The following is a 23,466-nucleotide window of genomic DNA, read 5'->3' on the forward strand; positions in this document are numbered from 1 at the left end:
GAGCAGGTAATCCATGGGCGTAGCACTTAACAGGCTTTGTACCAGGTTTAAGAAGAAAGGAAGCCTGTTTGAGATTAATAATAGCAGGAAGGTAATCCACCACTTTAGACAGAAATGCTAGTCCAGGGCAGCTAAAAGCATTCATGAGATCACAGGATGATTCAGGGTAAAAGGAACCACAAGAGGTCTGTAGCCCAATCTCCTGCTCCAAGCAGGATCCGGTACAAGATCTGAGCAGGTTGCTAATGACTTTGTGGTAGTGGGGACTTGGGAATCACCAAGGATGGTGGCTGCAAAACTTCTCGGAGCACCAAACTACTCCTATAAATGACTGTCCACCAGGTGAAAAAGGGTTTCCTTCTACATAGCCTGAACCTCTCTTTTTTCAGTCTACACCCAGTTTCTCCCAGCCCATACATGAGTGGAAAAGCCTGGCTCAAAAAGCTGCCATGAAAGGCAGTCACAGCTGTGTTCTCTGCCTGCAGCCCTACTGCTGCTTTTGGACTGTACTGCAGGGAGACTTGTCACAAACTTGCTTTAGGAAGAAAATCTGTGGCATGTTTCCACATTTGTATAAAAATTATCTATAGTTTACCATAAAGCAGTGAATAGAATAAGTCATCAAAACATTTGATGATGGCAAAAGTCAGTACCATGTACAGGTCATGTTAACCCACTCCCACTTCCCTTTCCTGGTCTTCTATCAAATGAAGTAAATCTCAAAAAAATTCTATGAATCTTCTGGGTATTTTAGTGCTCACATACCACTTTTTTCCTTGAAATTGAGAGCAGGGAACATGATTCTTTAAGAATATATTAACTTATTAAAAAAAAAGAAACCTTAAAAAAACCCAAAACAAACCACAACAAAATTACAGAAAACACCAGATAATGCTACAGTAATGATAAAACACATCTTCCAGACATCTTGTAATTGTTTTTGAGTCTCCTACAAATCCCTAAATACACTTTCTGTAGTATTATGGATTATCATGCAAAATATTTTTATCAATTAGAAAATGTAGGTGTGTAGTATAAACAATACTCAAAGTATATTTTAGCAACAGTATAAACAAAGAATATTAATTATATAATTAGACTATTACACTAGTAAAACCCAGATTTCATTGCCTTAGTGACATTGAAAATCATATTACATGTATTTTAAACACATTTATCTATATTTTCCTTGCCTAATAGCTCCTCTGAAGTCATACTCAGACCCCAGAACACTGCTTCTGAACATTAGCGCTTATACTTTGACACATACCATACCTTGGGTCACTTTGTGGTAGTAAGCCTGAATCCATGCTAACATAAGAATCTGTTTGCATGGATCAGAGCATGGGATTTATACAAAAAGTCTGTTTCTCCCCTTTTCTCAGCGTATGCTTACATGGGTTTAAAATTAAAAAAAAAAAAAAAAGCAGCTATGCACCCAGCATTTTCCCCCTATGCTTTTCATGTGTTTGCATGAGTCTCAGCAGGTTTCTTAGGAAATGCCAGTTCCTAGAGAAAAAAAAGAGAATGCAGAGAAATTCTACAACATCCTTTTCTCACTCTAGATCTGGCACCCACTATTTCTCAGGCTGTTTTCTCAGCATGTGGCTGCCTCTGACAAAGGGAGGGAAATTAGAAGGGAATTTTCTGTTGCAGCCTGGGTGGTGGTCCAGGTGCCATGACTTTCCAAGAGAAGCGTCCTCAGAAGGACACTCTTGGGTGCCCAGGCACCCCTTGCCCTGCTGAGAGTGATCTCAGCTCAGAGCCCTGAAAAGGGCTGTTGAGTGATTGCAGCTCTTCAAGCAAACATCTGGGCAACATGGAAGGACAGGAACCTCATGTGGTATTCCACAAGATGCCTTTATTCTTAGTCCAGGGATGAGGAGAACTCCAGCTACCGTGAAGGGGTCAGAGAAAAAGACTGGACAGCCAGAGGGAAACAGGTTTATCTAGAAGTAGTGGGACAAGTAAATTGAGGGTTCATGGGTGGAGCAAAGGGGAAGGACCAATGGGGTACATAGAATTTGTATAAAGTACATAAGATTTGCATGGGCTGCAAGGCATGCTGGGGAGCAACTCCTTTTGTTGCCCCAACAAAACTCATCTAGGAACTTTTCTTCCAAGGGAGAGGTATGAATTTTTTGTTAATCAGCCCACCGGCCTCCACAATTTTCTACTCACTGCTTCCACACCTGAATTTCCACCTACCTCTTTCACTGTAGTGTCCATGAAACGTTCTTGTTTTTCATTAGCAAACAAGTGCAGCCCCTGGCCTGGAGTGTGTGCTGAGAGTGTGTGGAACCATCTATAGCCCTTCCCTTTTCTCTTCCAGCCCTCCATACTGGCAGAGGCACTGTAGTGGAAAGCCCCCTACTCCTTCTCCATCAGTACATCAGTATGAAATCTGTATATTCTTACACATGTTCCTCCCACACCTTTTCCCAATCTCAATGTACTTATCATCAATTACCTTTGAAATACACACCCATTTCCACGTAGTCTTTTCCAGGAATACGCAAGGCAATGTAAGAGCCCAGATACTGAAATTTTAGGCAGATGGTGTGGTCCTGTTTCTGTCATACTTGAGTTTGACAACAAACTTTGAATGGTTTTAATCTCACCATCACAGTTTAGGCCCACTCAGCTAAGCAAATCACAGCCAAAAATATTCAGACATGGCTGTGCTGCTGTTCACTGCCAGAGACACATGGTGCCTGACTTAGGTCAACAGTTTTCAGATGTTTCTTCAACTGTTCCAGAAAATTGCTCCTGTGCATGTAGTTTGGGCACCTAAAATAAAATAATCATGTTTGAAAATCTTGGGTCACAATGATATGGCAGAAGTACCTTGTTAACAAGATCATCAGATGAAGATGAGTGAGAATTTCACTGTTTTACAGAAAAGACTTAGGAGCACAAGGGGTTGCTTAAAGCTTAATGACTATTGTATTTCTGTAAGGTGAAAGGGGAATAAAAAGAGAAAAATTATGATGGATAATAGTGTAGTGAACTATACAAGTCTAACCTTTTGTTTAGACTTCAGAACTCCTGCAATAGAGCAATGCTGTTGATGGACGTTCATCAACTGTACTTTCACCTGATGTTTGCTGGCAGAAGTTCTATTTACAAATAATTAGAATGGCTAAGGAGCCTCTGGTCAGTCCTGCCTTTTCATCTGGTGAACTAGGGCAAAGAACACAGCAAACTGACTGTGGCTGTGACAAACCAAGTCTGTTTAAAGGAAATTTGCTACACTTTTTAAAGTTAAGAAGAAACCTCTCTGGAGTGAGGTAAACTAAAATGAGAAGCAAGAAAGCAAGGCAGAGAGAACAAGAAATAGCTCTTTCTGAGCAGAGGAAGACAGTCTTTTTCTACACTGTAATAAGCAGGGTGTTTTAAAAAAGTTAGCTCACTTTCACCTGATGCTTCTCAAAACAGATTTTACTTTACCATAGATTAACTGAATCAATTCACACAACCCCTTAAATCAATTCACAGCCTCTTTTCTCTAATGAACAACATACACTAAATTATAAATTGTCTAGTTTTGACCAGAACTTGTTACGTTTCTGATGGTTTTAGATACTGTTAAATATTAGGTTTCACTAGCTATTAGGTATTGGACACTACACCTTTTAACATCTGTCATGCCCTATTTGCTATCTAGTCACAGCCATAATTTTGCTGTTCTTCAGCAAGCATAAAGTTGTAATTAAAAACTACAGGGCTGTTTAAAGGGCTTAGTAAAATTGTACTCACTGGGGATGTCCTCAGGGTCCAGAGCTGAAATGTAGTTACAAGCCAGAAATTCAGCATACTAATGGGGATAGGACTCCAGCTCTCCATGTCCCTGCTACTTCAACTCTGAGCCTTGATTGATTCCCTCTATGGCTCCCAGCTAATTCTAAACAAGAAAGCACTGCTTCACATATGCATTAGCCAGGTAATTACTCCAACAGATCTCCAAATATTCACAGTCAAATAAATGATTAATATTTGAATACATAAGCTTAATACAAAATGTCATCAAAATCACAGAAGCTTATTATGTACTGAAGGCTGTATGTGTTTATTACATATATTTGAAAACTGATATCTACGAATGTCCTATTTTCTTGACAGAAAGCATGTGAACATCAGTCCATTCTGCCAGGACATGGGATGAGGTGTGTGACTGTATTGCACTTGGGAGGACCACAAATCTTCTCAATATTTTTACTTATAATGCACTGTGAGTATGCCTACCACTTCGCGAACACATGAATGACAAGGCTGCTACTCCAGGAAACGTGTATCTGGACTCATGTACAACACAAAGGCTAATAGTTCAAGTGCTTATGAGAGCAAACAACAAGTCAGGTCTTCAGGGCAAAGTTGGTTATTAGAAGGCTTAAGGAAAGAGTTGGGCTTCAAGACATTTCTTATAGGCTCTGAGTTTCCTTCATAAAATAAATAATGAAAACCCAATTTTTAATTAATTTAGATATTTCACGAATGTCAAAATTCCTGGGGTCTGTGAAGGACGTATTCACTTGCATAATGTATATTCTTGCATTCTAATTTGAGGTTTGTTTTGCAAAAATAACCTGTCACAAATAACACTTATTAGCCACAACAGCCACTGCTAACTCTTCTGATATCTCAAAATAAAACTTCAAAATGCACAAGCCCGCAGCTTTTTTCCAGGATAGATCTTGAGGGTGCCAGACCGTTTGGTATAAGATTTCTGGGAACCTGAAGCAATGGCTCCACTACTGTGTCCTTGATCTCCTTCGTTTTCTGGATTTGTTGTAAGACCTCTCAGAGTGGGCAAGATGGACAAAAACTGAGGGCCTCACTCGGCGGTGAGGTGCTGGCCATTAGTTCCCGGCGCTTTGTGCGCGCCTTTTTCTTTCCCTGCGGGCAAACTCTTCCGGCCGGCCAGGGAGTGCCGTGGGGTTACACGGGGACAGGACGGGCTTATCCCGGAGCCGTCAGCCTGCATGTCTGAGATGACTGAAAACCTGGAGAGAAACATCCCAGAGCTGTGAAATGAAGATTCTTGGGGCAGGGTGCCCGCGCGGTCCCCCTTCCACACACGTCTCATGGGGGTCCCCAGCCCTGCCGCCTCTCACAGCCCCCGGCCGGCCCCTCTGCTGCTCTCCCTGCCCGGCAGGGACACGCAGAGGGCGGAGGCACCCCGGGGCCCCGCCGGCGGCAGGGAACGCCGGTGCCTGGCCGGGAGCCCGTTTCCCGGGACTACGTTTCCCAGGGATCCGCGGCGCGGCCCCGCCCGCTGTCAGCGAGCGCTGCAGGTTGATCGCCGCGGCTGCAGATGAGCGGGGCCCGCGGGGGCGGGGGGGCGGCCGGGGCAGCGCCGCCGGGGCCGGGTCGGCGGCCGGCGCACTATGCGAGGCCGGGAGGATGGCGGTGGAAGGTAAGGGCTTCGCGTCCCCTGCCCGCCGCCCCCGGTGTCCCTCCCCTGTCTCCTCCCCCGGGCACTCACCTGCGCCGTGGCGGGGCCGTCCTGGCCCGGCCCGGCCCGGTCCGGCGGGAGGGCAGTGTCCGCCGGCGGGGCCACTCTGCTGCCCGCTGCCCCGGCCTCGCCCGCGGGGCACCCTTCGGACCCCGCGCACCTCGGCCCGGCCGCCCGCAGCGCCGCGGCTGCCCCGGACCAGGTGTCGTGGAGCCGGGCCGCGGCTGCCGCCCCCGCCCGCGGCGGGGTACGCGGCAGGGGCTGCCCGGAGGCTTCGGTCGGCAACTTCCCGGCGAGCCCGGAGGTGCCGCCTCTCCCGGCAAGGGCGGCCGACCTGCGCCGCCTCCCTGCGGAGCGGCCCCGGCGCCCGCGCTCAGCCCCGGGCGCCTCCCCCGCCCCGCCGCCGGTCGGTCTCCCGCGGGCGTAGAGACGCCGCCGTCCCTCGCTGCTACCCGGATCCCCGAATTGCCTCGAGGCCGCGATGCCCACGAAGCTCCAGAGTCCCCAGCATGGGCGCAGAGCTGTGCTCGGCCTCTCCTTCCCTCAGAGGGATGGAGAAGCCAAAGGGCCGAGATGCTCAGCTCTTGGGCAGCCGGGAGCTGTGAGGTGTTCATAAGGTACCCGGCTCCTGGGGAAGTAACTCGGTAACTGAGGCGACAGCTACCAAGACCTGGACAGGTGGATGCTTTGCTAGGTCTTGCAGTAAATACTTGGCTCCCTTGAGCCGTCTAACACTGGCTGTGTGTTCCCTTTCCATTGGGTCATTTGGGAAGTTGGAGGTGAGAGATGTATAAGGCTGATCTGCTTTTCTGATGTCTGCTTCCAAAATTCACTCGGTTTTTCTAGCGCTTTAGACTAAGTCAGTGACAATCCTGGGGTTTGTGCCTCATCTTGCTTTTTTTGATGTCCTTGGGAAAATGCAAGAATCCTTTGTAAACCAGCCATCTGACCCTTTCTCCTGTGCTTAATTTAGTGTATGTCAGTATTTTTGTGTGCTCATCTTGAGACTTCCTTGAGTTTTGTTTCTCAGTTATGCTGAAATCTACAGTTCTATCAGAGATATTTACTTTACTGCTGAAAATCATGCTGAAGCTGTCTTTTGCTGCGTACCCAAGTGAACAGTGCAAATGATAGTCCAGCAAAAACTTAAATGTCCTGGAGGCAGTTGGGAACTCAACATCCCCGAATACCAACTTCCTATGCAAATTCAAATAAAGATAAATAAGACCACTGTGTCTCAAAAGGTGTTTGTCAACATCCCAAGCTGTTCATCCTAAGTGTAAGTCTCTCCATGAGGCAAACACTTAGGCACAGGCTGCTTTACTGAATGGCAGTTTTGAAGACTGGAATGATACAAAGAAGGAAGGTAGTGTTCCTGGATAAAAGCATTACTTCTTTGGTGGCAAAAGCATAATGACATTAACTGGGCATGCGTGCCCGGTAGTGGGTAAGTAAGTAAGTAAATGAAATGGACTGCCATGCACCAGATGGTTCATATGCCAGCAGCAACCCCTGTTTCTGTGTGCTCACTAATGTCATCCTCCTTTATTTACTTGAAGTCCTTCTCAGTCTGTTTGCTAGATCTTTTCAGGTCTGTAGTAATTCCTGTCATATCTGCAGTGCCCTTCATCTGAGAATCTCTAAAAGCTTTGTAAATATTAATGAAGGAAAGCTCTGCTAAAGCTTTGGGAAGCAGCGCCTTTCCCTTCTCCTGAGATGGAATTGTTTTTCTTTAACTCCTTTTTCCTATTTCCTTCCCCCAGGATGCATCCTGCTGTGGTGTGTCAGAACAGCAATTCTTGTCTGTATGTTCTGCATTCTTCCCATTTTGTTTTCTTCTCCCTCAACTTTCTTGCCTTTGCATAATTCTGTTGCCTTCACACTAACACAGCAATATGACTGTTTCAGCACAAGTAGCCATGTGGCCATGGCTACTTTGTGTGTTTGTAGTGCATTCACATTTCAGGCCTTTTATTATCCATAATTTTCTGTTGGAACCATGTTTCTTTTTGTGACTGTGATTAAAAGCTTGCTTTTCTCTTAATGCATCTTCTGCCATATTGGAGCCCTGGGTGTGAGCTATGTTCTGTTCCTGAACTGTGACTTTTGGCAAGGAACATTTGATATTACCGCTTCTGTTTGGAAAGCTGGGAGGTTACTTGTTCCTCATAACTCCGATCATCATAGTGTAAAGACCCTGCTTTAGTCTGAAGTACAGATGCCATTGAATCTTCTAAATAGACAGTTTTGTAGAAAAATGTCCTGGACTCAGGAAGAACAGACATTGGGATTTTTTTGTTTTCTGTTTGATTTGTTTGTTTTCTTTGGAAGCATGCTTTCCTGGTTTGCAGCTTGGGATCTTGAGAGCATAACCTGCTGTACAGCAGTTTTGGGAGCTTGGAAATAAGGTTTAAACTGAGGTTGTCAGGCCTTCCAGTCTCTGAAGTAGTCATCTGGGAGCTTGGATAGGATGGGCTTCCTGGTCTTTCTTTTACAGTGATGCGAGGCCTTTGAATGGTTGGGCCAACTGGCTTCTTGTGCAGACTTGCAAGTGTTTGGCTCTGGGATGCAACTGGCAGGGAGTGGAAAGGTCCCTGGGGCACAAGGGAGACATGGATTCTGCAGCACGGGAGTTCCTGATCGCAGCCAACATCCGCTGCCCCACCAGCTCCACCAGGGCTATTGTTCTATGGGAACTGCCTGCTTGTCAGCTTCAGCCATGAACCCAGAGTCTTTGTTTTGTTTTTCCTTTCAGAAATGCTCTGTGTAGTTAAGGTGAAAATATTTAGTAGCTTATACTTTCTGGGAAATCTTTGAAAAATTGGTTTATTTTATCTAACAAATTTATGAAATCTTCCTCAAATCTGATTATTGTAAAGCTGTCTTAGCATGGTGGCTGGAGTTTAGCTATGGCAACAAATGTCCGTTGGTTTACTTAAGGAAAATATCCAAACTTTTTCACTGGGATAGTTGACAGTGATAGACTTACAAATATGAAGTGGGAATTTGGAGAATGCTACAGTTCTTTGCTGGTTATATATAATGCATACTTTAGTGTCCCAAAAGAGTTTATGTAGACTGGGAGGTCCTTTGGGCTGTATAGTGCCAGTGCTTCCAGATTGATGAAAGGATTGGCGTGTGTGTATGAGGAAAGTGAGTTTGCACTCCTTGATATGAGCCCATTGAGATGGGAGCACTGCCAAGGTAAGTCTATTTTTAGTCTCAACAGTTTTGACAATGTTCCTTTAAGTGTTTTTTCTCCTTCTAGTAAGAATGAAAGAACTAGGTCAGAGCCAGTAGAAAAAGGCTTTTGATCTCTGCAACAGTGTTCTCAATTTATTTTTTTTTCAATTCGCTCTTGTGCAGCAGAGGTAAAGGGTAAAAGAAATGGTGATTTCTTCTCCCCCCACCCCCAGTGTTTATTGCACAGGAAAGTGAGAGACTGACAGCACCCAGCAGATGATGTCTGCAAGCAGGTGATCCCACACAGTTCTGTTGGATCCCCTGCAACTCAGATCTATGGTGGTTTTGAGATTCCTTTGCAAAGAAAAGTGATAATTATATCATGGAGTTCTTTCATGGTAAGTGTTTAATGAAGTTTGGTCTAACACCTTTCTTGCTGTGTATAGGCTTTGAAAAGTGCCACATACATTTGTTGCTGGTCTCCTCCTGGAAGCTTATGTAAACTTCCAGGCTCCTCTGGCTCTTCTGTAGTGGGCTTATGCTATCGAGGCCCTGTATCTTCCTATGGGATAGTATTTTTTATTAAGAAGTGGAGCCTTGCTGACATAAAATGACAATGACTGGCCTTAACCTTGGTAATCCTTAAGGAGACTAAGACTCAAAGGAGGTTAGGGCATTCTGTGGGGTGGCATCCAGGTTAGCTGCTGCAGGACTAAAGTTATTTGCAGCTTGTAACCAACTTCTGTCAGAGTGATCCTGTGAATTTCAGCTATGTGATGTACCTTAGTTGAACGCCTTCAGTGCCTAGCAACTCCATGGATATTGAATGCTGCCATGTGTTTCTTCTGAGACTTGAGATATGGTGAGCTCATAGATGTGCGATGCTAACTCTGCCAAGAATGTCAAAGCAAGTTCAGGATCACCCGGAGGACAGCTTTGAAGTAGCTTTCAGTGTCGGTACCTATCATGCTGTTCCAGGGTGTGCCCAAATGTACAACTCTTCTGACAGGTATTCAGTTATTCAACTTCATCTTATTTCTACACCCACTTTGAGCTCAGACTGGATATGTCTCCACATCTAAGTTTCCAGGGAATGTGATCCAGAAGATGGTGTTACAGCACACTTACTTGCCTGTGGAGCAAAGAGGTAACAAGCCTTGTGATTCAAAAATAGCACATGCTTCCATCATGTTTTTGGTTTTTCCAGTAATTTCTAACTACTTCTTAGCTTGAGGGATTCAGACATGTGACTTGGGAATAGCTGCCAGTTGGAAGCAGGTCTGAGAGACACATCTCATTTCCACTTTTCAGTTGAAACTGTCATGTTGGGTCATAGCAGAAGAGATGGATAAGACCAATGCTGAATGGTATATTGAACAGTGAGGCATAAGATTTGAACATCAGCCTTTGGTTTTGTGTTCTGTATGTTACTTTCTGACTGTTTATTGCAAAAATGCATCAGCAATTATGGGATTCCAGACTGGAACATAGATCTTCTATCCACATCCATGTGCCAGCCTTCTTGTTGGGCTGTAACATCTACCCCTTTATTTCTTGCTCAACAACAGCTCCACCTCCTGCCTGCCCCCACACTGTGCATACAACCTGGTGGTTATGTGTGCTTCTCTGCTTTGAACCACTGCTTAGAGCTTTCCAATCTATGTTGCTACATTTGAAAGGGAGACTGTGAGCTGAAGTTCAGAAGATGCACTCCATTGTGGGAATTGGAGACCCCAAAATGAAGCTGTGGCAACAAAGAATCCCCCTGCAATCGAATATCTTTGGGTGTATTCAGTTTGAATGGGGGCTGGATATTAGGGAAGTTATTTGTTAATTTTACCCTCGCTGCCTTTACAAATGAACCCATATTAGGCAGGAATCAAGGTACCAAGTGTAGACCTGGTGTGAAACTGTGTTTCCTTTGGATGCAATTTGGTTGTAGGATAAGAGTGTTTCTGGAAACTTGGAAATATTTTTATGTCAACCAGTTTAGATACAGTTCCTTGAGTGTTTGACCTTACCCCATAAAATACTTGTAAGACTTAGAAGCTCAAGGACACTGATTAATGTTAATTTACTGGTTCAGTACAATTGAATCCCATCATAAGGTTAAAACTTGTCAGGTGGTGGTAATATATGGGCAAAGAAGAGGAGTGATATTTTGAAAGTTTGCTTTCTCCACCAAGAAGGGAAGGCAAGTGACCAAATGATGGGAGTTAGACTTTGGATGCTTTTCTTAACATACTATTGCTAAGTATTGACAAAACCTGTAGTGACACTGTAAGAGCTCATGTTTACTGCTTAGGTGGAAACTATAAAATAGAACTGTTCTCGAGGGGTTTTGGGGTTTCTTTTTTTTTGTTCTTCTGTTATGTCCAAGCATGGCAGGCAGCATCCAAGGAGGCTGTGTAACTTTGTTTCTCTTGTTTGAGGCTGAGTGTATGAGGTCTGGCCAAGCTGCTTAGAGCCAGTCTCTAGTGCTCCCCAGTACTGCTGTGTCGCAAGGGCTGTGGCAGGAGAACAGCAGTGACAGGCTTAGAGCAAGACACTGTTTCTGGATGGCATCAGAGTTGTAGGCTGGTGCTGGTTGTTGAGCTGATAAGCATGGAGAGGTTTCTGTCCAAGATATCTTCTGTGCAGGCTTGCTGGTAGGTGCGGAACTGTGTGTCTGTGGAGCACTGTAAGTTTTTGTTTTGCCCATTGGTCCCTGAAAGTAATACAGCTGGTTTGCAGAGGTAGTAGAATTGTTAAAGGGCTACTTTTCAGTTCACTGAGTATTGCATCTGTGGATCTGGTAGGATACTGTGCCTGGTTTTAGAGCAAATTTTCTCTGTTGTCCTGGCTGAGACAGCTTTACCCTCTTGTGCCCTGTTTTTTTCCTTGACTGTCTCTCCTTTTGTCCAGACTGTGTGATCTCTCATGGAATGCCCCTTTCTGTAAACAAGAGATACTCAGAGTTTAAAACTGAGCAATCCTATTGTGGGTTATGTCTGATGAAAGCTGTTGCCTTTGAATGGATACAGGTATTTACCCTTGCAGATTAACAATTGAAGAGCTCAGCCATCAATTATCTGCTCAAAACATGTAGAGAATGTAGAGGGAGTAGTTCTGGAAAGTGCCAAAGGCAAAGGTGGAGAAAAGGGCTAGAAAACTGAGTAATTTTGAAGTCTTCTGAAACTGTCTGGTTTGGTGCTGGTCAAAATAGCAAATAAGATTTCAAGAACTACGAGGAGAGCTCAGAACAAGGCAAGGGAGGTCTTTGTTTCTGTATCATTGCATATTTTCCCTTGTAATGTGAATGTTCCCTGAAGCTTTTTCTTGCCACACCCTAAAAGGAGAGAACTAGAAAGAATACAGAAAAGAATTGTCAGCTGGTCAGAGATATGGTGTGTTCTCTGAAGGTAGGTTACAGATATTATCATTCTTTAGCTTGGAAAAGAGATGGGCAGGTCACAAAGATTCTGATTCTTTAGCTTGGAAAAGAGATGACCATGGAGAGAATCCTTAGGCCTTGATGAATGGTGTGGAGAAGGTGGAAAAAGGAACGAGGTCACAAGGCAGAACAATGAAGCTGTAGGGTTTTGTGCTTTAAATTAAAAAAGGAAATAACACAAGAGTTCCCCAGGTGCACTTTTAACCTTGGGGGCATTCCTAATGTGCCAAGGCTGGATCAATTCATGTACGCCCTGCTCTCATGCTGTCTTCTTAAGCAGTGATATAAAGGGCTAGACTTCTAGTCTGACCCAGCTTGACAACTTTCATGACAAAGTCTAGCTCATCTGCTGTGTGTCCAGAACAATTCCACTCATCACAAGAATTTGGTTTGCATTGAGTAGCTGAGAGGGAAATTTGGTCAGGACAACCCAGAAACAGAGAGGAGATGGGGAATTAGGCACTGAGCTATACAAATATTAACAGTCAGGGTCATGATGTCATATATAGCTTTCTTTTTCCTAGTATGTAAGAACTCATACTGCTCTGTAAGAGGAACTCTGTGTGCTCTGGTCAATGGGATTTGGGGAAGGAGGGCCCCGCATTAGGCTGCATCTGTAGAAATGCCGTCTTGGAAAATACCGATTCTCCACGGCAGATAGGGTTGGAAACACCTGTACTAACCTCTGTAAATTAGGTAAAGTATGGTCTGAGAGATGTTTAGGAAAACCTGAAGCAGGTTTGGTCTAGAGATGTCAGCCTTAGTGGCTTCTGCCTTGAGCAGGTCTTATGTTCCCTCCTTTGCATAAGGTCCTCCTTCTCTCTCCAGAAGTGTCCTGTTGCAAAAGGACTATAGAAAGAGTGAGGCAGTTGCTGTGAATAGCTGCATGTTCTCTGTGCAGCATGAGCTAAACTTGGCATTATGAGCAGCTTCATTGTTTGAAACAATAAGAATTCACCCTAGTTTGTGCTCCTCCTGGATGAAGCAAGGAGGTGTGCAGGGGTCTGAACTCGGGCTGAAGTGAATTCTGCATTCAATTACAGGATCTAATATACTTGCAGGGAGTATGTGATTGACAAAAATAAAGGTGTGAGGAAGACAGTGTGGATTTTAGCTGGTCTTTAGTGCAGCCCTATCCAACTCTATATAATGTGCTAGCTCCTGTTGTTCAGCTGAACATTCAGATTATTATTTCCCTCCATTCCCCCACTGATTTTCTCTCCTCTGCCCTGTCTTTATGGCTCTTTTTTTTTTTTAATTTTATTTTCTTTCCCCAGAGGGGATTTTGGTTGAGTTGATTTGTTTCTCTGCAAATAACCTAGTAAAAGCAAGAAAGAGACTTTTAATAATGCTGTAGCCCCCAACACTGTTTCATAAACATAAAGAAAGAGAATTGTAATGTGTGTCAATAGAAGCTTTCTCTCAGATTGTCCTCTGCGTGCTCTTGGCTGACAGTTTGTTGCTACACAAATCATCTGGGGTACTAGAGTGAGTAGGATACAGTGGTATGAGCAAGCAGTAGGAGGTGAAGAATTTTACCGGGGGAAGGAAAGAAGGCGTTTTCCAGACTCTTCAGTTAAGTGTACAAGGGAAGGGATAGCCTTGAACAGTGATAAAGGAGGTAACTTTTAGGCAGTTGAGAGAAAGCCAGGACTGAAAACAGAGTCAACTGCCAGATTTCAAACTAGTTATGCTAGTGAGAATGAATATTTTCCTTTGCATTTTGATGACTGTGTTTCATTCATGGGACAAGAAATAAGGCCCAGATTCACAGCTGAATCACAGCCATTTCTGTGCCACATGTTCAGCAGACACCAGCTTTCATGAGTAGGCCAAAGGCAGCGATCTGTGATACATGTGTGGGGCAGCACACCTCTGATGCCATAATAAAGACTTAACCTTTTGTGTCTGAGCTGTTCTTTGTGTGCTGGGTAGGCATATTAGTGTTTTAAAAAAGTTTTTGATGTAATGTTAGCTGATTATAGAATTGAATAGTAGTGCCATTAGGACTTAAGGCATTCTCAGAAATATAATTTGTGGTGAAACATGACTATCCAACTTCCTAATCAGTGGCTGCAAGACAAGTTTCTTCCAAGATCAGTGGAACTAATGCAGACTCATTGCATACCCAGGTGTGTTATTACTCTTTTTTATCTCTCCATTTTCTCTGCAAAATCCTTAGGACAACAGTGGTACCTAGTCTGGAGTTTGCCTAAGTCAGTTGGTAACTGACAGTTGTAATATATGGTGAATACTTTTCCTTGTGAGAGAGAATTATTGTCTCTCTGTCTCTCTACCTGCCAATTGATTTTCTTTGTTTTTTGTACTTATAATTCTTATCTCTTGTAGCACCTTCTTTGCATGCAACTTTGTGCATCTCAGAATCTTGAAATCCAGAGTTCCTCACTATTCAGGAGAATCTCTGTAGATGCTTGCACAAGCTTTCTTATTGACTTACTTGTATTGACTTACTAGTATGCAAAACAAATGACCAACTATTTTGTACTTTAATCCATATCTTAAATTGTTTTTTTACGTGCAGGTTGTGCATGTTACTTACTGACCTTTACTACTTTGTTCACTAAGATCCATTTGCTCTAAGTTAATTGCATGGGCCACTTGGACCCCTTATGTGTCAGTATTCTCCTGTTCATCTATACGTGTACAGGATTTGTGGTAACCTGGCCTTATTTATTCACTGAATAGGCTCATTTTTCAATGAGCCTCTGTTGCTAGTGTGAATTCAAGAGCTGGTTGTACCAAGTGTACTTTTATTAAAATGGAATGAGAAAATGCATCTGAAATAATTTGGCTGTCCAGTCACTGTGTCTGCTTTATATTATGAAATCTTGTTGCTGTTACAAAGGCTGAACTTGCATTGCTGAAACACAAAGGTCTATCTAGCACAGTGATGACATGCAGTCTGTCTCCTGAAGAGCAGGTGTAAAAGAAACTGTTTACAGCATTTGCTAAAGTCTGTGAGATAAGAGATGGTAGGTGGATATTGCCATACATAAAATAAATACTTTCCATTAGGAAAACTGTAAAAAATGCATAAGGAAATTTTTTAGCTGAAGAAGCTTAATTATATACATATCCTGGTGGGATAAGGGTCTTAGAAGGCAAACTCAACCCTTACAAGAAGATAATTTCTTATTCTGGGCTTAGTGTTTCTGTTCTGTGAAGAACTAAGGGGTCTCTTATCTCTACACTCAAGATTTGTTTGGCCTTTAACCAAATTATGAGTTTTGTTTGATTCCAGATATGAAAGTGCTAAGCTACTCATTCTGATTTCTTGATATATTTCTGTTGCTGTACAAGACTTTATACCATATTACAGATAAATTTTGTTAGAGAGATGTATGTGAAGTATAGTAGCTTGTCTCAAAAAACATACTTTTTCTGTATTCTTCTTTGGCTCTAGTTTTGGGTATTTTTTTCATTGTTTCTGGAGAGATCGAATGCCTTACAGTAGTAATTGGCTTGATACCATGGGATGACTACCCCATTGTCTAGCTAGAGATGTTCAGGGATAGTTGTCTCAGGAATGCCATTACCTTAAATTTTCTTGCTAATAATAATAATTCTAAATAAGTAAAAAAGGCAAAAGCCTTAAAAGTCACAGCTACAAATTAAAATGGATGCTCCTCCTCTGAACACTTTATCTCCTTCTGCCTCTGTCCACTTCCTGCACCTGTGTCCTCTTTGGTCTGCCCTTCCTGCCCTCTTGACCTGGTTCAATGTCCACTTCCTTGCTGCTGAGCTGTCACTTATCTTGGCCTTCTAGATACTGCCCAGCTGTTGGGCATGTCCCACTGCTTTAACAAAGAATTTATTGTAAAATTCATGTCTTGTAAGAAGCCAGGTTTTTGTTTGATTAATGATGAGTAGTCATTATAACAAGAGGCTAATAAGACAAGCAACTCACTGGAGGGACCTGCAGGTACAGGTGTGTGTCTGTCTGCCAAGCCTTGCTGCCAGTTTTGAGTTTTATACTCAAACCTACATGTACAGTTCATCAGTAGCAGCAGTTTACAGTGCACTCCACAGCTCAATACTGGCCTGCCTCTTGGCACAGCATATTTGGAATTGCTTAATGCTGCTTTTTGATGCTGACCAACAGAAGCAGATAGCTATACACCAATATTACTTCAGTTAAGTACTTTGGGATTTCAGCCTTACAGGAGATTTGTGATAAATTCATGTGATTTATATTGCAGTAAAAAAGGTCCTGACTGATTTGCTGGGCTTCCTTGCTCTGAATGCTGCTGATTTGGTGGACATTAGACAGGTTTGAGGAACAGAGTGGGCAAAATCTTGAATTTACTTGCTCAGCAGGTTGCCAGCAGTATTTACTAGGTTGCAACCTAAGCAGCAGATTGTATTCATGTGAAACTTTGACTGCATTTTCAGCTGGTTCCAAGTGATGTGTTGGGGGAACTGTGCAAATTTATATTAGGTGTATGGAGAGGTAGTTCTGGTAGGCAAAAGCCAGACAGTTTCTTAAAACTAGAAGCTGATTGATGAGGCAGATGGACCATCCATAGGAGTTGCAGAAACTCATTACTGTGGAAGAAATTTCTGCCAGACAAAGTCATCAAAATAGTCCTAAACTTTATAGTACAAATTAAAATTATCTTTATTTGTTGTTTTTAATCTTGTTTTTTACTGTTGTAGGAGTGGTACTAACTGCTTAGGTCAGATATCTTTGAAATAATGCCATGTTTTCTAGGGATATGCAGAGCTACTAATGAAGTATAAATTTCTTGAAATACAGGAAGGGTTTTTCAGTGCAGATCCATCTTGCTCGTTTCATTGGTGTGAGGACCAATCTGAATCTCAATCTGAATAAGACTAAAGTGTTTTCAGTGTGAATGTCTCCTCTCTGATCAACCCAGGTATAGCAGGTTGTGAGTAAAGACAAGCAAAAAGCCTCAGGGATTCTGTCTGACTACTCTGGATTGAAATGCATCATCAGGAAGTGTATAGAACTCTAATTGAAAATGCTGACTGCAGAATCTGATGTGGTTGGAGGTTTGATTTGCTTTTGATAATGAAATGGGCAGAGATGGAAGGAACAAATCCAATGAGAGCTGCTGTCCAAAGATCTTTTTCCCTAGAAATACTTGATAAATCTTTGTGACTACTGAAATGACTGAAAAGATATTTAGTCCCTTTTTATAAGGTCCCTGCTATATCCAGTCTGAGTTTGTTAATATTCAGGCTATATGGATGAACTTTTGTCTGTCCTTTTCAATAATGTGGTATTTTATGGTGGGAATAGCATAAAATCCACCAATATGGTTGATTGTATGGATTTACCTCTTAGTATTATGCAGATAAGTCTGTGGAATGAATACATAAAATGGAGCTTGCCAGTATTTGACACATGAAAGTTTTGTAAGGATTGTTAGAGGTTGAGTGGGTATCTCCTGTGCCTGCTTTTTGTCTCTGAATAGCAAAAGCTAGCATATGACTATGATGCACACAGAACAGGGCACATGAGTAAGAAGATGCTATTTTTACTCGATCGCTTTTTAGAATAGAACAATTGTTATTGCATGTAACTCAAGTACTTGCCAAATGTGCTCTAATGTAGCCTTAATTGATCTGCTTAAAGTTTTAAGCAGCCAGCAGTATTCCCACTGAAACACGTAGTTATGAAATGTTTGACACAGTAGGCAGTGAGTGCACAGAGGTAGCGATTGATCATAGATTTATCTGCTAAGCCTTGAGCCTACAGATGGAGAGACAAAGAATTTCCATCTGCCCATGCAAAACTTCAGATATATCAAGGCTGTGTTTTGAAGAGTGCCTTCAGGCTTTTTTCCAGACAGGATTCACAGAGTACCCTCTAGGAAAAGACAAGGCTTGCCCCAGATGCCAGTAACTTGCGATGGCTCTAAGTGACTTCTGTGTACCATCAAGCATGCTCAGACAAGCTGTCTCTTGGCTGCTTGCCATCTGGGAGGCAACATGCATGGGAGGAAGGTAGCTGGGGGGAGGTGGTGGGGGCAGAGCATTTTTGTTGCCCTGTGAGCTCTTCTTTGAAATCACATATGCACCCTTGGAAGATCTGTGTGGGCAAGGAACTGGCTCACATATACGGGCCAGCTTCTGCAGGGCAACAAATTATCTTGCTCTTTATATGGAAAGGACTTGAGTTTGTGTTCCACCGTGTATAAAAAGTGCACAGGGTATTGCATCCTAGATTTTTAGGACAGATGTGGGGTCCTTTTTCCATTTTGGATGCTCCACTTGCTATTTTTCTCACAGAGCTTTTCACTTTAATAATTTGGCAGATCTCAGCAGTCTTTTTAGGTTCTGGAAAAGTGGATATTTTCCATTAAATTCAGCTTCACCATTAGGTTAGGAGTACACGAGCACTTAAGTACCTTTGTTTTAAATAATAGTCTGTTTTATAAATGTAATCTGTGGATCTGTGTTATTGTGTCAGCCAGCACCGTTCATTATGTGCTTTTTGCTGTGCAGTCAGGGCTTTACAGGGCATCCACCCTCCTTCCTCAAAGGGAAAAAAAGTTCCCACCACAGAAAGCTTTCAATACAAGTTGAACAATAATTGTTGGGGGAGCATGAAGAGAGATTAATCAACTGAGGAGGGGTTTTCGGCAGGGAAAGGAGAATATAAGTGATCTGAATCTGGTTGAAGGGTTGTATTACTGAGTTGTTGTGGATGATACATGAATACTGAGATTGTATGGAAGAATATTGGAAGAGATTGTTTCAAAATCTAATGATACTACTGATAGTGGTATTAAGCTGATACTGTGAACTGATTTGGAGGGTGTTTGTTGTCTTGATGTACTGTTAACATTTGGGACTGGTGAGGTGGACTCAGTTTGGTAGAATGAAGAGATGCTGAGGCAGTAGGGATATTGTCAAAGGACCAGTGTGGGAAAATAGTCTGAATGCAGAGGGCAGGAAGAAATAGCATTAGCAAGTACCAGGGTAAGGAGGAGTAATGGTCTGAACAATACTTTAGCCAGAAACTACTTTGTCTGGAGAAAGATTTTTTTTTTTCCAGATGACTGCCATTAATTCCTAAAAGACATTTAAGATGTGACAGCTAAGACAGTCAGAGTGCTTGAGCTGTGGTGAAGTTAGTAATTTGTGATTATTTGCTAAGAGCTGTTTAGACTCAGTTCTATGGGATGTTAGCCCTGGGTGCTGTCAGCTCACCAAGCCCCATTAGGTTTGATAGTTGATCCTGGGTTTAGAGCTGACCGTATCTAGCTAAAATTATATAAGATGTGGATTTAGGAAGAGAATAAATTATTGACCAAACATTGACCTCTTTCGCTGCCTTTAAGAAATCTGGAAAAGGAACTATTTTGGTTTGTATTGGCATTTAAAATGAGGCAAGAGTTCCACCTCTGTCTGCCGCAAAGACAGATCTGTGTGGTAACAGGAAGCAACAGACCCATGTAAGGAAATACTCCTTGCTCCTATTATCTGGGTAGCTGAGGGTTGGAGGTAGCACTATAAGAAAATAATAGAGCAGGCTACCTAAAGATGTGTCATGACAAAGAAAGATAAGCTTTGCCAAGTGACTAAGATACTTACTCTCCTTTGGAGATTAACACCCCTAGAAAATAAAAAAGTTCTCTCTCCGCACTTCTACCCTCCCCCCTTCAATATTAGGAACTCTGGAAAAGTCCCCTGAGACAGCCTGTGTTTCTTTTAACCATTCACCTATTTTCAGTTAAAAGTCAGTGGTTATCTATGTTGTTACTAGCAACCTCTTCCATTTTTTTCCCTTTTGTATCCTGAAGGAGCTGAGTAAAAGGCATTGCTGAAAAAGCACTAGCATTCATTATTCTTGAATGCATGATGGGCTAAGAGTCAAGCAGCATCTTGCCAAGTGACTTATTTAATTTTTAAGCCATCCAGGTGCTTATAGATTTATAAAAACATTGAAGTTGGAAAAGAGCTTTAAAATCAAGTCCTACCCTTAACCCAGCACTGGCAAGGCCACCACTAAACCATGTCCTGAAGTGCCATATCTACATGGTTTTTTTAAATAATAGGATGGTGACTCCCCCGTTTCTTTCGGCAGCCTGTTCCAATGCCTGACAACCTTTTCCATGAAGAAATTTTTCCTAATATCCAGTCTAAACTTCCCCTAGTACAGCTTGAGGACTTTACCTCTGATCCTGTCACTTGTTGCCTGGAGGAAGAGACCGACCCCAACCTGGCTACAGCCTTCTTTCAGGGAGTTGTAGAGATTGATAAGGTCTCCCCTGAGCCTCCTTTTCTCCAGGCCAAACAGCCACAGCTCCCTCAGCCAATCCTCATCTGACTTGTGCTCCAGACCCTTCCCCAGCCCTGTTGCCCTTCTCTGGACACACTCCAGCCCCTCAGTGTCCTTTTTGTAGTGAGGGGCCCAGAACTGGACACAGCACTCGAGGCGTGGCCTCACCAATGCTGAGTACAGGACGATACGTGCCCTGGTCCTGCTGGCCACACTGTTCCTGATCCAGGCCAGGATGCCATTGGCCTTCTTGGCCACCTGAGCACACACTGGCTCATGTTCAACCACTGTTGACCAGCATGCCCAGGTCCTTTTCCAAGGGCAGCTTTCCAGCCACTGTTCCCCAGCCTGTAGGACTGCATAGAGTTGTGACCCAAGTGCAGGACCCAACACTTGGTCTTGTTGACCAAGTACCACTGGCCTCCAGACTGTCCAGATTCCTCTGTAGAGTCCTTTTATCTTCCAGAAGATCAACACTCCAACCAACTTGGTGTCATCTGCAACTGAGGGTACCCTTGATTCCCTCATCCTGTTATCCCTCATCCAGACTGTTGATAGCTGTTAAACAGAACTGGCCCTGGGGAACACCACTTGTGACCAGTTGCCAGCTTGATATAACTCCATTCACATCACTTTCTGGGCCTCACCACTCAGCCAGGTTTTTACCCAGTGTACAGTACACCAAGCCATGAAAAGCCGTTTCTCCAGGAGAAGGCTGTGGGAGACAATAACAAAGGCCTTACTAAACTCCAGGTAGACAACATCCACGGCCTTTCCATCATCCACCAAGTGTGTCATGTGGTTATACGCAGAAGGAGATAAGGTTAGTCATCATGCTGCCATGTTATCAAAACCTGTATCATTTGCTCCCTCTAACGCATGGTAAATTAGTGCCACAACCCAGAAGGGTTTCCTTGTTCATCCCATGCCACCTCCTCCCCGATCTCTGTTGTTTGGGGGCACTGGGAAGGGAGGAATTGCAATTCACAGGAAATGTGCCGCTGGCAGTATTCTTCCAGGCAGTTTGAAGTCCCACTGTGCTATTTTATTTCTCTTTGGTGACCACTGAAATGGTTAGCCAAAACTGGCCTGTTTCTGAATGTTATTGTAGTGTGTTAGTGTTTCAAAGGTGTCTCTAGGAGTCTTCCTACTCAGCTACCTAGGCAAGATCCTTGCAGAAGACCATTGGAGGTATTTTTATGGATCGCATTTGATACCAAATGTCTTTCCACTGCTGATCAACCCTTGCTGGAGCAGGGTATGCTGGGAGTACTTTTACAAGTTGGTTAAGATAAGATATAAGATATATTTACATTTTTTGTATGGGGAGAGTTAATTAAGTTACTAACAAAACAGTTTTCATTCTCATTGTGCTGTGAAAATAGTCAGTCTTGGTGGATCCCATCCATCTTTCCGTGGTCTGGAGGTTAGGCAAAGAAGTTAGTAGTTTTTTCTTTTGGGTAGGTAAGTATGATCTAGAGGAGCTAGATAATAGTAGGTGGACATAATCTAGGAGAGACAGAATTTTTTTGGTGTCTTGAAGCACACTGATGTAAATAGAAACCACAGAATCAAATTTCTTTTTAAGTTCCCATAGGAGGTGTTCCTGTCCCTGGCTTGCTGATGTAGGTATTGTAGTGGTTGCAGAGATCACTTCTCTTTTAGAAATATTTTGATTTTTTTAAAGATCCCAAGGGAAAATGGTCAACATTTTGACCTCTGCTTTAATTCTCTACCAAGGAATTGCTGTAATTTAGGCTCAAAGTTTTCAGTTAAGACTCTGGGATTTAAGCTGAATAGATTTTCAAAAGGTGTTATAGTTAAAGAACCCTTTGCTTTCACTGGCAGCTTGAGCCAGTTTCCCATGAGAGGCTTTCAAGGGCTGATCTGTAGCTGATAGAAACTGGTAGTTCTGATTCCTTCCCCAGCTCCTCACCCTTTGCTTCTAAGCCAAGCAAGAGTAAAAGGACAACTTTTATTTTGGCTGTACATTGTAGTTTAGGTTTCTATTCAGATCTGTCAAACATTGCACCACAGTATCTGAGCAAAGTTCTTTTGTACACAGGGAAAGTTGGAACCATTAATTACAAGTGGCACTGAAAGTAGTGCAGTTATGCAGGAACATAAATGCAAAAGTCAGTCACATAAAGGGGAAGTTGCCTCAGGATTCGCACATTTTTAAATTAATTTAAAATTACTACTATCTGTGTGAGTGCTGAAACAGTGAAAATTTGGGCAGAAAACAAACTACTGCCATAGTTCTTAATGTGTGTTTCTCTTGTATGGTTTGCATTTGTCTTATTTTTTTCTCTGGATGCTTTCCTTATTCTGCTATCATTAGTCCTCTACCTCATTATATACTGCCAGGGAGTACATCTCTCTTGCTTGTTAGGATGGTGTAGGTGGAAACTTGCAGTGGTACAAAGGACTGAAGGAGACATAATCAGCTGGATAAGTCATTACTCTGTGCAGAGACTGACTTGCTGATTATTTTGTGCATGGCTTACTTTAATGTGTACCCACATTAAGATCTAGAATGTTGTAGGAATTAAAAATGTAATAGAAAACCTTCAACTTTTTAGCCTAGAAAGGAAAAAAATGTATGGTTGGATGATGAACATTTAATGAAAGCTCTAAGTTGAGGGTCATGGATGCTCCAGTGAATCAAGCAGAGCCCAGTTCCACACCATAGCCTGTGCTAAATAAATTTATACAGTGCTGCATTCCTCTCCTTTTCTTTCTCAAATATCTCACCTTGAATCCACATCAAGGTACAGATGGTTCATTTGGTTTGGTTTGACATAGCTCTGGTTACCACATGGCACTTCTCAGTAGTTTGTGCTAAATGTTTGAACCATTGGGTTCTTCTTTCCTAAAGCAGTGTTTCTCATATTTTTTTTTTCCCAGCTATCCATTGCAATCTGAATCCAAATGGTATTGATCACCCTGTCCCCACAGAAGGTATTAATCTGCAGCTTGAAGGTGAAGGAGTTGATTCACCTGCAGTCAAGAACACTGGTACTCCAAAAGGGCCTGAGTCAAAAGGCACACCCAAGAGACAAGTGGAGCCAGAAATAACTAAGGTAGGTAGGATTGCCTGCTTATTTATTTGGGTGAGTCTTT

The 23,466-nt window shown here is 42.8% G+C and overlaps 1 protein-coding gene and 1 long non-coding RNA gene across 2 annotated transcripts in view; one reads left to right on the forward strand and one right to left on the reverse strand.

The window, feature by feature from the left end:
• Positions 1-1,841: 1,841 nt before the first annotated feature.
• LOC148185014 (uncharacterized) lies at positions 1,842-5,613 on the reverse strand. The gene is made up of 2 exons (XR_015772223.1): positions 5,486-5,613; positions 1,842-5,003 (listed from the first exon to the last, which is right to left on the reverse strand). It is a non-coding gene; the product is annotated as an uncharacterized LOC148185014 (long non-coding RNA).
• The window catches only part of SAMD12 (sterile alpha motif domain containing 12), a 176,406-nt gene continuing 158,259 nt past the window's right edge, over positions 5,320-23,466 (forward strand). The window contains exons 1-2 of the mRNA XM_005516945.3: positions 5,320-5,416; positions 23,251-23,426. Of these exons, the coding sequence (XP_005517002.2) occupies positions 5,404-5,416; positions 23,251-23,426 (189 nt within the window). The 5' untranslated portion in view covers positions 5,320-5,403. The remainder of the gene's footprint in view (positions 5,417-23,250; positions 23,427-23,466) is intronic.

Source organism: Pseudopodoces humilis, chromosome 1, assembly GCF_049639895.1.
Source record: "Pseudopodoces humilis isolate 2021_Gansu_Grassland_sample_001 chromosome 1, ASM4963989v1, whole genome shotgun sequence".
Taxonomy (NCBI): Eukaryota; Metazoa; Chordata; class Aves; order Passeriformes; family Paridae; genus Pseudopodoces; species Pseudopodoces humilis.